This window comes from Trichosurus vulpecula, chromosome 3, assembly GCF_011100635.1.
Source record: "Trichosurus vulpecula isolate mTriVul1 chromosome 3, mTriVul1.pri, whole genome shotgun sequence".
NCBI classification, from domain to species: Eukaryota; Metazoa; Chordata; class Mammalia; order Diprotodontia; family Phalangeridae; genus Trichosurus; species Trichosurus vulpecula.
Window position 1 is genome coordinate 115633292 of NC_050575.1, and position 15251 is coordinate 115648542.

Below are 15251 nucleotides of genomic sequence, written 5' to 3' on the forward strand. Positions count from 1 at the left end.
CTGAGGCAAACAGCGTTAAGTGACTTGCCCAGGGTCACACAGCTAGTAAGCGTCTAAGGCCAGATCTGGACTCAGGTCTGCCTGACTCCAGGTCCGGCACTCTATCCTTCACCACCAAACTGCCCAGCCTGGTTGGTATATAACAAGAACTTAATAAATGCTCTCTCTCTCCCTCTCTCTCTCCCTCCATCCATCCATCCAGCATCAAATTGTCTATTAGGAGGCCCAAGTTTTAATCTCATACCGGTCAATGTTACTGTCTTTCTTTCTATTGGATTTGACTACCGAGATCTTGCTGTGTACTTGAGTTTCATTAAGAAAGGGCAAGTGAGGGAGATAAGAGATTAATACAGATGGACGTCCTTCATTTCTGTTTACGCTGAGGCCCACAGTTACTAATGCATTTAGATAAATACTCATCCCTAGCCCTAAAGGACAATAATTCTCAATAACTGTTGCCTGAACTGACATAGAAGAAAGCTTAGAGGTCTTGGTAAAAATTCTTTTGCCTTTCACTTCCATGAACACTTAACACCCCAAGATCAAGGGCTAGTAGCTATGGAAGGAGAAGAGAAGGTTACGAGGATGCTAAGATCCCTACCACCTTAAGTGACACAGGGCTTATATATGAAATCGGCAAATCCATCAGATCTGGGCAATTCATAAAGAAATGGGACCAATGGTTAGAAATAGACAGCCACAGGTAATCAAGATAATAGCTGCCATTTTAGAAAGCTCTTAGAGAATCAAAGGACCTTGCCTAAATTATTTCATTTGATGCTTACAGCAACTTTGGTGGGTAGGTTTTGTTTGTTGTTCAGTTGTTTTCAGTCGTGTCCAACTCCTTGTAATCCCATTTGGGGTTTTCTTGCCAAAGATACTAGAGGGGTTCACCATTTCCTTCTCCAGTTCACTTGACAGATGAGGAAACTGAGGCAAAAAGAGTCATGTGACTTGCCCAGGTATTAGAGGCCAGATTTGAACTCAGGAAGACAAGTCTTCCCGATTCCAGGCCCAGCACCCCATTTATTGTGTCACCTAGCTGCCCTGGCAGGTAGGCAGTATAAGTAGTATTTTGACCTTTTTACAGGTGGGAAAATGGAGACACAGGTTAAGTTTCTTTCCCGTGACCCACACAGCTACCAGCTGTTGGAGATAAGGTTTGAATTCAGGTCTTTCTGGACTCCAACTCTTTGTACTATGCCATATTGTGATGGTGACACAGTAATCCCATAAGCAGCATGAGGCAGCTTCTATCACACATATGAAAAGCAAAGAATTTAGAACTGGGACTTTAGAGAGCACAATGTCAGAGCTGGAAGGGGCCTTAGGACATTAAGCCAGAGATATAAGGGATCCTAGGCCATAGAATGTCAGAGTTGGAAGGGGCCTTAGGATACTGAATACCAGAGATTATAAGGGACCCTAGGACATAGAATGTCAGAATTGGAAGGGGCCTTAGGACACTGAATGCCAAAGATATAAGGGACCTCAGGACATAGAATGTCAGCGCTGGAAGTGACATTAGAACAAAGAATGTCAAAAGTATGAGGGCCCTTAGGGCATAGAATGTGACAGCTGGAAGGGACATGAGAATATAGAATGTCAGAGATATACAGGACCTCAGGACATAGAATATCAGACTAGAAGAGATATTAAAATATAGAACGTCAGAGGTATAAGGGATCTTAGGACACAGAATGTCAGAGCTGGAAGGGACATTAGAATATAGAATGTCAAAAGTATGAGGGCCCTTAGGGCATAGAATGTGAGAGCTAGAAGGGACATGAGAATATAGAATGTCAGAGATATACAGGACCTCAGGACATAGAATAGCAGACTAGAAGAGACATTAGAATACAGAATGTCAGAGGTATAAGGGATCTTAGGATACAGAATGTCAGAGCTGGAAGAGACCTTAAAATATAAATGTTAGAACTGAGACACCAATGACGTAATTTGGCCAAGACCACAGAGCAGGAGCTCTATATGAGAGGGCTCTTTCCACCATGATACGCTGATGTGGCAGCTGTCATGTGGTATGATGTGACAAGGAGGAAGAGGAGGACTGAAGCCATGGGAAAAGCCTAATGAGCTGGGAACCAGACCAGACAATGAGACAGAGAGATCCAAGAACAGGCAGATGGGCACATAAAAAGACTGAGAGGCAAACAGGAGGAGATGTTGGAGAACATGTCCTTCCTATTCAGCCCCCTACAGGGCCAGACCTTAGAGACAGACCTGACTTTGGCAGCCAACAACTTTCTGTCCTTCACCCCACCCTCAACCCCATCTTTTTTACTATGGAAACCACAGCAGGAAAGCTCCCCAGTGAAAGGACCATACCTCCATTAGGTCTATTAACCATAAGAGCCGCTCCTGGGAAAGATAATTCAGGCAAACACAAAAAGGGGGAAAAACAAAATAAAACAATGCATTAGGGACTGGAACAGATGCAGCAAACCACTACCACTCCACACACAAAAAGGCAATAAAAATAGACATAAGACCCTGGTAAAAAAGATCCCCCAATCCTTCTTGCCACGAACCCACTAAGTAACATATTCTCTTGCATGAAGCTGTTAAAGTAAAAATCATAGGAGTAGTTTAGGGCAGACATTTTAGGGGGCCCTAGAGATAAGTGAGGATTAATACTGAAACTCATATAGTGGTCGTGAAACTAACCTACTGAAAACAGAAAATTAGGGGCTATCCAGTGGTACAGCCTGTGATCTGGGCCTTAGGGGAGAAGCAGAGACTTTTAGCCCTTCCTAGAAGCCTTTATATGAAATGCAGGCAAGGCCTTGGATGCAAATGCCATCTTCAGGCTCCCACAGTCAGATGCGAGCCAGGGCTTGAATCTGATTGAGTGCTACAGTCTGGGGAATGTCTCAGGAATGATGACAGAAGAAGGAAAAGGGGCCAGATAATTAGATTCAGCCTGCATCGCCCATCGAGCTCCAGACTGTTAGCAAGTTTCACCTCTGGGTATTTTAGGGAAGGTGTCCTAAATCCCCTGGTTAGCATCTATCAATAGTGCATATACTAGGCATTTAACAAATGTTTGCTGTTTGCTTGGACAGATGCATGGGCATACATATAATATGTATGTATGTATAAGTGCGTATATATATATATATATATATATATGTGTGTGTGTTATATTTATGTATATATGCATACATGCATATATGTGTATATATAGACACGTACATATATTTGTGTGTATGCACACATATATGTATTTATATATATATATATATGCATATGTAGTCTTACTACAGAAACGTATTAGAAGCACTTGAGAAATAACCTAGGGTGTGCCCTTCCCTGGCAGGCCGTCTCTTATGTAGGCACAAAGTACTTCACTCTTCCCAGTAATGAAGAATGTTTCCTGGTTTCCATGAGCACTTTTCTTGGTCCCTCCTGAAGGCAGTAACTGAGGTACTGAAGATTGCCTACATGGCCTGTGAGGCTTTTAGGGCTCTTTCTGGATGTGGAAGGGCAGTGGCGATCATTAGAGCTAAACCTTCTTCTGTCCCAGTCCAGGTACTACTCAGCAGTAGGAGGTATTTGTTCCTAAGAGGGACAGGAAGTAAAAGGACCATCTTACAGGTCATCAGATACTGGACTGAGTATGATAAAGCCTGGCTGGTTAGGAAAAAAAAATCCAGACATAGAAACTATGTGCAAGAAGGCCAGAGGTCCCTTGCGCAGCTCCCAGGGGTCCTCAGAACAGAAGGAGAGGTAACACCAGCTACCACAATGCAAAATTCAAAATCTGTCAGGGGACTAGGCTTTTTAAGACATACCAGATTTTGACCTTTGGGGACATGTGAAGTGATATTGACATGAGGTAGGGCCTAGACTAGGGACTCAGAAAATTGGAGAGCTAATAAAGAGCTGCCCTTAGTGACACAGCCAGTCAGTAACTGAGTCAGGACTACAACCCAGGGCCACAGTCTCCCAGGCCACTCATTGTTCTTTCCATACTGCTTCTAAGACTCTTGTTCCATGGGCCCTGAAAAAGCACTCAGAATTGTCTCCTAAAATCTGAATGATTCCTAAGGGGCAGCAGATGATCGAAATTTGTTTCTATCAGGGTCCCTGTCTTAAGGAGACAGGCATGTGACAGATTAAAGCATGCAGTTTTAACCCGATCCTAGATTATCCTCAAGGATTCGGAAGGTACCACTTTGCATTTAAGCCCCGCACTAAGTCTAAGTGGCCAGCATTTTCACCTAGGGGTCTCCCCCCGGACAAGGTATATCCCTAGCCCATCTTGTAAGTGCTGCATAAACCACTAACTGGATGAACAAGATACCAAAGTGAATTTACTATGCTGAACACGTGGAGAGCAGCAGGATTCTAGCTTCATCCTAGAGAATCAGGACTGTAGGTGATCAATTTATATCCTCAAGCATGAAATGATGATATTGTTATAATCAGGGCTTTGATGCTACTTCCTGCGTCTGTCCAGGAAAATCATTGGACTTGGAGTTCTTGTGGGAAATAAAGCTGCCCAAGGACTTTGTTCCCACACCTGCCCCAATTTAAGGAGGGGGGCAGGGAGGCACTCTACAATGGAAAAGGACACAGACTGCAGTCAAAGGAAGGTAATCTCTGGCCTCTTGAGATCTGGTGATAGTCAAAAGGTCATATATAGACCATACTTAGAATATTCAGAGGCACTGTGCCATAGAGGATAGAGTGGTGCCCTGAAGCCAGGAAGACCTGGGTTCTAGTCTCACCTCTGACACACTGGCTGTGACTCTGGGCAAGTCATTTATCCTCTCAGTGTGATAAACAACTCTTTAAGACAATAATTTGCAGAGGAGGTACCAACCTGTATTGGTAGAGGAAGGTCCTCACCAGGAGCTCCCTCCACCAATGGAATCACAAGTCAATATCTCTACCTTGAATATTCACAGACAGTGTCTGTGTCATGAAAATCCCTAGATAATATAGAAATCTCATTTTTGCCAATAGCTCCACCTTCTTTTCCCAGTATATTAAAACAGCAAGGACCCAGACAAACAGAGAAGTCAGAATTTCACCTCCATTCTCTTTTCTTTCCTTTTTATTGGTGGAGGTATAGTGAACTGAACAAAAGGCATGAAACAAGAAGGAGAAACTGAGTCAGGAGACCCAGACAAGCTGGATAATCAGCCACTGAACTATGATGGAGCACTAAGCCTATGGTAAAAATAGATGCTTACAGACTGATGTGTCACACCTGGTGATGGAGGGTCCAAAGGAGAAGGATTCCTGCTCCTCCTTCCTCTATAACACCATTTAGCTTTGATGAAAGGTCTTGAATCCTCTGGGATCATGAGGCACTCACTCACTATTTGTCAGATCACATTGTTACAAACGGTCAGCTGCAAAAAGACCCTGGCCAGGGTCTGGTTATGGTTTGGGAGGGAGGGAGGAGAGGAAGGGATGGGAGCTGCTGCTGAGTGCATACGGTCTGATTCTAGAGAAAGAGAATCAGGGTCTGGGAGAAGAACCCCCCACCCCACCCCTAGGGCGGGGACACTCACTCGAGCAGAGCTGACCGTGGTAGAAGTGACCTGGCTACCAGAGGAGGAGCCCGTGTCACTGTAAGACACCACAGAGTAAGTGTCCGTGCCAGTGCAGGATGGCTGCCGGGCCTTCATGGACTCAATCTCCCGTTTCAACACCATGTTGTCAAAGCGATCGAGGTCATGGGGGGAGATCAGCCCCCTCACCTCAGATAGAAGGGAAAACTGAAGAACAAAAGAACACATTCAGCTGAGCGCTCCAGGAACGGTTTCTTTTTCACCTTCTATAATTTTAAACTAAATCATCTCTAAACCCCTTCCATTTTAACTCCTTTTTACAAATAATCCCATAACATTTCTTGACTACTTTGGTAAAATAACTTGCTCAGGGTCATAGGCTCTTAGATATAGAATTGGAAGAGATCATGAAGGCCATCAAGTCCAACCCCATCTTATAGATGATAAAACTGAGGCTCAGAGGAAAACTTACTTGCCAAAGCTTACACCAGTAGTAGATATCAGTAGCAGGATTTAAATCTAGGTCCTCTGTCTCCAGACCCAATGAACATTCCTCTATACCAATGGAAAGAATTCTGAATCTGAAGTCAGAAGATTTGGTTTCAAATCAAATAATGTCTCTGCTACTTTATGTCTGAGTGACCTTTGGAAAGTCACTTAACCTAAGGCCTGGGTCTTAGTTTCTTCATCAATAAAATGAAATGATTGGACCAGATGAACTCTAAGACCTCTTCCATTTCTAAATCCTATGACCCTATGATCATTTAGACCCATGTTAAGCTATCTTATGGTATGTGGACGATGGAAACTGCAGAGTTCCACCTCAGCCCTAGCTCTAACTTTTCACACAAGATTCTGACAATTACTATCTCCATGACTTTGAGCAAGTTTCATTATTTCTCCAGACTAATTTTCTCATCTGTAAAATGAGAAGGTTAGACTAAATTACCTCCAAGGTCATTTCCAGTTCTAAGTCCACAATCCTATGATTCCCCAAACCCAAATTCATGCTTTCCAAAGGTACCTTCCCTTGACCCTCTCTCTACCACAAACACTGTCCCACAAAATGGGACATTTGCTTAAACTGCCAAGCAAAGGTGTCTCCATCTTAGGCATGCATTTCTTAGATCTAGTGGGGCTCTGAACGTATAACTGAGGCGTTGACAAAGTCTAGAGGAAAGCGAGGGTTCCAACAGGCATTTGTTACTCCTCCCCACTCCCTGAATCCTGGAGGCCATTTGGAGCCTCAGAGGCTCCAGAGCTGGTCTGTAGCAGCTCCAGAGGCAATAGCCCCGGCCACCTCACTGTACCTTGGCATGGGTGTTGAGTAGTTCAAACAGAGCCATGATGAGGGCATCCACATGGATGTTATTTTCCTTGTACTCATCTAGATAGTAGCCCATGGTGGCTCTCTCCTGCTCATTCAGCAGATGCCGGGCTTGTTCCTCTAAGACGACCCGGGTCTGGTTGACCATGCTGCTCAGGGTGACCTGGGACCTGGCTGGCCCCTTGTAGAATCCCAGCTGAAAGACAAATGGGACCACACATAATTTACTCCAGAATAAGTATCCACATCTCTTTGGCATGACTAAAAAGCATATGTGAGACATACTTTCATAAGCCACAGGAGGGAAATCTCCTTCATGACATACCAGTCACAGCAAGACCCCAAGAAAGGCAGCATGACACAGGGGAAAGAAGATGGAGTTTGTCCTAGGGTTAGGAAACCTGGGTTCGAATCCTAGCCCTAACAAAAACAGCTAAGGAAGTACAGTAGAAGGCACAACAGGTCTAGAATCAGAAAACCTGGTTTGAAAGCTGACTCATATACTGCCTATGTGTCAGACCTTGGGCAAGCTACAGGGGAGAAATAGCAACTGACATTTGTCACATAGGGTAAGGCACCTAGACAGCCTCAAGGTGAGACAACAGTCCAAGATATTCATTTTCATCCTCTCTCTATCTCTGTCTCTGTCTCTCTATCTCCATCTCTCTGTCTCTCTTGTCTCTCAGTCTCTGTCTCTCTGTTTCTGTCTCTGCGTGTGCATCTCTCTGTCTCTGTTTCCATCTCTGTCTCTTTGTCTCTCTTTCTCTGTCTCCATCTCTATCTCTCAGTCTTGCTCTGTCTGTCTGTCTCTCTGTCTCTTCGTCTCTGCCCCCATCCGTCCACCTGTCTCAGCTCCAGGTCACCTCGCCCCTAAGAGGTATGTGTGACTCAACCTTGTGGTACACAACAAGTGCTCTCTGAGCTCTCAGGCTGCTCAAGGTTGACCTGAGGATGGTCTAGATTTTAAGGGGCCATCAACAAGAGAGGATTAAAAACCTAGATTCACAATCATATAGGAGATCATTTCTCAGGTAAGATGCCTTAAAAAGGCCTGAAATTTCAGGTGGGGGTTGAGGAAAATGACAAGAGATAATCCCCAGTTTGGCTATATCATGGACCTCACAGGTGAGCTAACCTGTATTGGAGAGTTGGGAAGGGAGAAGGAGGAAAGAAGGGATAGAGACAGACAGACTGACAGATGGACTGATAGAGATCGAGATGGACAGAGGTACAGAGAGATAGAAGTACAGAGAGATAGGGACAGAAACAGACAGAGAGAGAGAGACAGAGACACAGAGACAGAGAGAAGCAGAAGCAGAAGAAGAAGAGGAGGAGGAGGAGGAGAGAGGGAAAGAAAAAAGAGGGAAGAGAGAGAGAGAGAGAGAGAGAGAGAGAGAGAGAGAGAGAGAGAGAGAGAGAGAGAGAGGAGGGCTTTTCTATTTCTAACATCCTGAGAAAAGAAACGTGGAACATGGGAAGCAATGTGATCTAATAGAATGGAGTGAGAATTGAAGGACCTCGGTTTGAATCCCACCTCCTGTGTCTCCACATTGGACACTATACAGGCCACTTTGCTTCTTTGAAACTGATTTCCTTCATCTGTAGCATGAGGGGAATAAAGGAAGGGGGAAGAAGCATTTATATAACACCTACTAAGTGTCAGGCTCTGTGCCAAATGCTTTTAGAGATAGATATTATCTCATTTGATCCTTGTGAGGAACCTGCATGAAGGGATTGAATTATAGGACCACTACGATAAATCCTGTTTATATGTATGAGACTCGGCCACTCTGGGTCTCATTTCTTCATCTCTAAAATGGGAATAAGATCCCCTTCAGCCACATATAAATGCGGTTAGTCTTCTATGATCGTATTGTCCGTCCCATACTGAACCCATTTAAACCTGCCTGCCTTGTTATAATCAGCTACTTTCTAGGGACTCTAAATTTGGTCCGTTTTTGCTTTAATCTAAGGAAAGGGATAGTATCTACTGAGAACTGATTCCCCACAAATAGCTTCTACTTTAACCAAAAGATGTAATAGTAGCAGCCGTAGCAGCAGTGGCAGTGGTAGCAATAACTTCCATTTACGTAATACTTTCAGGTTTTGCAAAGCACTTTGCGTACATCATCTTACTAAATCCTCGTAATGACCCTGTGAGGTAGGCTGCTATTTTTATCTCCATTTTACAAATGAGGAAACTGAGGCTGAGAAAGGTTAAATAAGAGCATTTATACAGCACTTTAAAGCTCGCAAAGCACTCTACAAATGTCTCATTTTATCCTTATGACAACACTAGGAGATGGATGCTATCGCCATTCCAATGTTACAGCGGAGGAGACTGAGGCCAACAGAGGTTAAGTCATAGTTAGTAAGTGTCTGGGGCTGGATCTGAACTCGGGCCTTCCTGACTCTGAGGCCACCTTTCTGCCCACACAGACATTAGACCGTGAGCTCCTTGAGGGCAAGGATTATCTTTTGCCTCTTTTTATACCCTTGCGCTTGGCAACTGATGCATAGTAGGCACTTAATGTTCCTTGACTGCCTGAAATGACTTGCCCGGTTAAGTGTCTGAAGCAGGATTTGAACTCAAGTCTTGCTAACTCCAAGCCCAGGTCTCTATGCACTGTACCGTTGAATAAGATTTGGCAATAGTTGTCAAGAAAAGGGGCTGCTATATCTGTGTCAGACCAAAGAGTCCTGCATAGTTCCCTGTGAAACATGGGAAATAATCAAGGAGAAGACAGATTCACGTGGAGGCAGCCTGGAAGTAGTGGAAAAACTAAGGGCGGGAAGTTAGGAGACCTGGGTTCTAGTCCCAGCTCTGCCATTAGTTTGTTCTATGACCCTGGATATACTCAGCTTCCTCCTCTGAAAAGTGTTTTGTTGTTGTTGTTATTCAGTCATTTCAGTCTTGTTCGACTTTTCATGACCCCATTTGAGGTTTTCTTGGTAGAGATCCTGAAGTGATTTGCCATTTCCTTCTCCAGTTCATTTTACAGACAAGGAAACTAAGGCAAACTGGGTTAAGTGACTGGGTCACACAACTAGTTTGTATCTGAGGCCAGATTTGAACTCGGGAGGTGAGTCTTCCTGACTCTAGGCCAGTCCTTTATCCACTGCACCACCTAGCTGCAAAGTGAGGGGGTTCCATTAAGTGGCCTCTAAAGTCCCTTTCGCTAGCTTTTGCTAAGAAGCTGTGACTGTGTGACCTAAAATAATGAAGTATAGATGTAGGAAGCTGAGATAAATGAGGCAGAATCTCAGAGCTCTGATGCTGCCTCCTGGGAGAAGTGATATGGCTTTGGGGGCTCAAACAGATTTGGCGGGTGGCATTTCTGAAGTCATAGGTGGTCTTCTGTTACAAGTTCTAAATATCCTGTGTTAAATCATGCATTCTCTCCAGACCTCTGACCTGTGCTCTGATAAACTGGTACCCCTGAGAAGATATGGGACGAGCTCCATGCCCCTGCCTTTGTTCACTCAGTTCTATTCAATTCCACATTTATCCAGCACCTGATCTGTGCAAGGAAGGCCCCAAGCAGATACTGAGCAGACGAAGCTAAAAATGAGTCCTTGCTCTTAAAGAATGTATACAGTACTCTAATAGAATGTAACTGATATGAGACAGCCTGGCACGTCCTGGCATAGCAGCAGCTAACATTTATGTACCATGTTATGGTTTGAAAAACACTTGACATATTATTTTGTTTGATCCTCACAATGACTTTGTGAAATAGGTATTAATATAATCCCCATTTTACAGATGTGGAAACTGAGGCCAACAGAGGTAAAGTGACTTGCCTGGGATCAAAGTTAGTTAAGTATCTGAATTCAGGTTTTCCTGACTTCAAATCCAATGCTCTAACTACTGCACCATGGAGAGCTGGCCTGGGAATCATGAAGACCCAAGCTGAAGCCTTCCTCCTACATATGCTGGCTACGTGACTTTGGGTGAGTCACTTATTTTCTTAGTGCCCTCAGGCAATGGTCTTAGACTGTAAGTGGAATAGACTGTAAGTTCCCTATCCCAATGAAGTTATAGGTCTAGATTTTTTTTTAAAAAATGACCTGTCCATTAAGAAGTGTGATATGAGGTAGAATGTGAAAAGGGCCAAGGAGTTTGGAGAAATGGTTATGAGAAACATGAGCACAGCTAGATCCCATTCAGTTAGGAAGGTCCTGGAGGGCTTTATGGAGCATGTGGAACCTGAGTTGGGGCTTGAAGCAAGTGAAGAAGTTCACTAAGCAGAGACTGAGACAGAGTGCATTCCAGGTGTTGGTGGGGACAGGCTGAGGCAGAATGAGCCTGGCAAACAGTCAGTGGTGGTCCTATGTGGCTGGACACATAGTGTTTCCTCCTGTGAAAAATGAGGTGATGGTATGAGGTCCCTTCTGGTTCAACTCACAGATTCATAAGATCATGGGATTTAGAGTGAAAAGGTCCCTTCCAGCTTCGTTCCTAGGACTCTAATGCTAGAAATGTTGGCTGGAGGCAGACTGTAAGAAGCTTTATATGCTGAACTAATCGACAAGTATTTTATCCTACGAGCAATAGACAAGGAACTGTTGGAGGTGTTCGAGGTGTGAGAATGACTTATCACCTTTGGTCTAGTCCAGGGGTAGGGAACCTGCAGCCTCAAGGCCACATGTAACCCTCTAGGTCCTCAAGTGCAGCCCCATGGGCATCAAGGATGCAGGTTCCCCACCCCCCTCCCCAGTCAATCCTGGGATGAGCAGTGGATACAAAAGCTTACAAGCACTGTTACTTTGGATATTATGGATATGAATCTATAAAAGTAGTAAGGAAGATTAAGCAAATACTCTCAGCCAGGTATGAAGTTTCCATTTAAATGAATACTGATTTGTTCTTGAATCGATGTAGCCCCTCTTGACTTGAAGTAGGAGGCTCTGTCCCATCAGATGCTGTAACAACAATGCTGCTTGCAGCTGCTGTGGAGGTGCAAGGCCAATAACATCAGCACACAGGAGGGCTGCTAGCACAGGTTCTTTGATCTGCTTTTCTAAGGAAAGCAACTTTAAGGGGTTTATAATCTCACTTTAATTAAATATACATATATCATTCACTTAGGGGGAAAAGCCAGCACCCTGAACTTCAGAGAAAACACAAACAGAAATTACAAGCAGAAATTATATAAACAGAACAAATAACACAAATCAGCAGACAGGGCTTCTAACTGTCTGTCCACAGCAATACTTACATAGTTACCAGAGAAAGAAGCACCAACGTCTGGGTTTTCAAAGCCAGGGGCTCCTCAATGGCTACCCAGAGTCTTGTCTGGCCAAATCACACAAACACTTCCAATGAGTGAGCCCCAAAGCAAAATGCTAACCTCAGAGTTTATATATACTTCTTCAGGGTCAGCCCACAGAGGGTATCACAACCATGTGACTCCAACTCATGTGATATAGGCTTTCTTATGACTTAAGCAGGTCATCAAAGACTCTTGTTTCAATCAAAGACTCAATCAAAGGCACTTGATTGCCTTAGTGCTAAGAAGCACTCCAAAAGAAAAAACAGCAAAAAGTCCCACTTTGCTTTCCATTACAGTGGCCAAGTCCTATGATTCTAAGGCCAAGACAGTTCCTATATCTATCTCTTCTTCTCTACTCCCATGGCAGGCACCCTTTTTTAGGTTCTTATCACCTCTCACCTGCACTGTGAACCTAGCCTCCTACCTTGGCTCATTGTCTTAATTTTCTTATCTCCAACCCAAGTCTCCACCCTGCTTCTAGAATAATCTTCCTAAGGCCCAGCTGTGACTAAATCACTAATCTGCTCAGAACCTCCAGTCTTCTACTACCTGCAGGAAGAAATTGCAACTCCTTAGCCTGACATTTAAGATCACAACAACAACAGCCGCAAAATGCTCAAAAATCTGGCTCCAATCTTCCTTTATAGATTTCACACTGCTCCCCTTCACACAATTTCTATTCCATTCAAAAGGGACTTACAACCTGTTGTTCACCATTCTCCTCCTCCCCTCTCTCTTCTGTACATGAGCATTCTCCCACTCAAGGAATGCCTTCCCCACTCATTTCTGACTGATGAATTCCTTTTTTTTTTTTTAGGGCCCAGCTCAGGGCCACTTTCTTCATGAAGCCACCCCAACTTTCCAACCTGAAAGTGTTCTATCTCTTCAAATTTTCTGGAAGCTTTTTATCTAGACTTCTTCTTCCCCCTATTATACTACAGGTATCACTATGAATTATACTTATCTGTATAAATGCCAAACATGTACCCTTTCCTCCAAGTAGATTGCAAGTCCTTTAAGGAAGGGATTGTTTCATTTTTTATCTTCAATGGTATTTTCTTCATCCAGAAATTCCCTATAGGTCCAGTCTCTATCCTAATATCCTCAGCCCCTGGAACTGTGCCTCACACATAGCAAATTTAATAGATTTTGTTAAATTAAATTGAATTGTATTATCCTGCCATCTAGCCAAAGCTGGCTCTCTAAACTTCCAGGGAAGCCATGGTGCCAGATCCAGAGACCTGACAAGAGCTACACTGCCACTGCAGCTTTGCCCGCCTGGGTGAGCCTTAGCTCCATCCTGGGCCGGCACCCCCCACCCCACCTCCACCCTCCAGGTTCAGCCCCGGAGAATGCCACTCTCCCCAAGGTCAAGGGCTGCCCGGAGGATTGTCTGAGCTACCACTTTTCAGGCCTCAGGGATTCAAATGCTGCCGGGGGGGGGGGGGGTGGGGGAAGAAAGAAAATGACCAATCAGTCAACAGCCCATTGCCTGTTAATGAAACAAATGACAGTGAGATGTTTTGCTGAAGGGAGAGCTTAAGTTTGTTATCAGCCACAGCCACCTGTGTAACCTCCCAAATCGTTTTCTCTTAAAAGTGGAGGGAGTGGAAGGAAGAAAGGCGGGTGCCTCAGGCTGCAGAGAAATGAAACCAAGGCTAACAAAGCTAACAAAGAGTCCAATCCCTTTGGCAAAGACTCCCTACTGGGCTCTTAGCTATGCCGCCAGCGCAGACTTACCCTGGCTAATCACTGCTATAAGACAGTTAGATGAGGTCTCCATCTCTGTGCAGGCAACTGCTCACTGACTGCCCATTGGTCCATTTTTAATCCCAGAAAGGCTTCCCCTTAATATGAAACAGCCTCAGGACCACAAAATCATGACTAGGATTCATAATTTTTCCCCCAGAGCTGAAAAAGGCAGACGAAATCATTTCATTCATCCCTCTTCCTTTTACAAATAATGAAGTCGAAGCCCAGAGACCTGATCCCCACAGGTGGGGTGCCCCTCCTTCCTCTCTGGGATTAGTGTTTATTTTATACATATTTTTTGTATTAACTTATCTGTATACAAGTTTCCACTCAGTAGAATGTAAGCTCCCTGAGGCAGGGTTTGCTTCATTTTTGTCTTTGTATCCCTAGGACCTGGCACATAGTAGGTACATAATAAGTGCTCATTGAATGAATGAATGAATGAAAGTGACTTGTCCAGAGTCATAAAAGTAGAGTCAGAATTGATATAACAATAATTTAGATTTATATAAAGCACTTTCCTTAACAACAGTTCTGTGAGGTAAGTATTAATATCCACATTTTTTAGATAACCCAGAGACATTCGCACTTAACCATAACCAAACAGCAACTGAATGTCAAAAACAGATACGAACTCAAGTCTTCTGACTCCTTTCCATTGGATCACATTGGCCTGATCTTCTGGACCACCTCTCCATACTATATTAAGTACTACAACAACAACAGGCATTTATTCTATACACACTCAGTCCAATAATAATTCAACATTTATTAAATGCCTATTGGGATGGGGAATGGGGATGGTGTTGAGATAGACAGAAAAAAAGCCCACTAGTCCTTGACACCAAGGAGCTTACAGTATAAGCAAAGGGGCATGATATGGACGCAAATAAGTATACGATTATAGATTGTGATAGGAATAAAGAGAGCTAGACAAAGAGTTATAATAGAGAAAACATTTCAGCTAAAAAAATCAGGGAAGGCTTCATGGAAGAGGTGATATCTGTGCTAGGTCTTAGAGGAAGAAAAGATGGGATGAAAAAGGAGGAGGAGGAGGAGAAGGAGGAAGAGGAGGAGAAGGAAAAGGAGAGGAAGAAGAAGAAGGAGGAGGAGGAAGAGAAGGAGGAGGAGGAGAAATGAGGGATGAGTGCCTTCCTGGCATGGGGTACAACTTGTACATACTAATGGAGGCAGAAGATGGCAAGGCAAGATTAGGGAACAGGCAGTAGTCGAGTTTGACTTGGACAATAAGTGTGGAAAAGTGAATTCTATGAAACAAAGATAAAAGGGTAGACTGAATCAGAGTGTAGAGGATCCTCAAAGCTGGGCTAAGGGATTTGTATTTTCTCTTAA

The 15251-nt window shown here is 43.9% G+C and overlaps 1 protein-coding gene across 2 annotated transcripts in view; it reads right to left on the minus strand.

The window, feature by feature from the left end:
• WHRN (whirlin) overlaps positions 1-15251 on the minus strand; it is a 133883-nt gene that overhangs the window by 21736 nt on the left and 96896 nt on the right. For both annotated transcript variants that reach the window (XM_036751271.1, XM_036751270.1), the window contains exons 7-8: positions 6854-7066; positions 5544-5750 (exon numbers count right to left, since the gene is read on the minus strand). In XM_036751271.1, coding sequence (XP_036607166.1) covers positions 5544-5750; positions 6854-7066 — 420 coding nt within the window. The remainder of the gene's footprint in view (positions 1-5543; positions 5751-6853; positions 7067-15251) is intronic.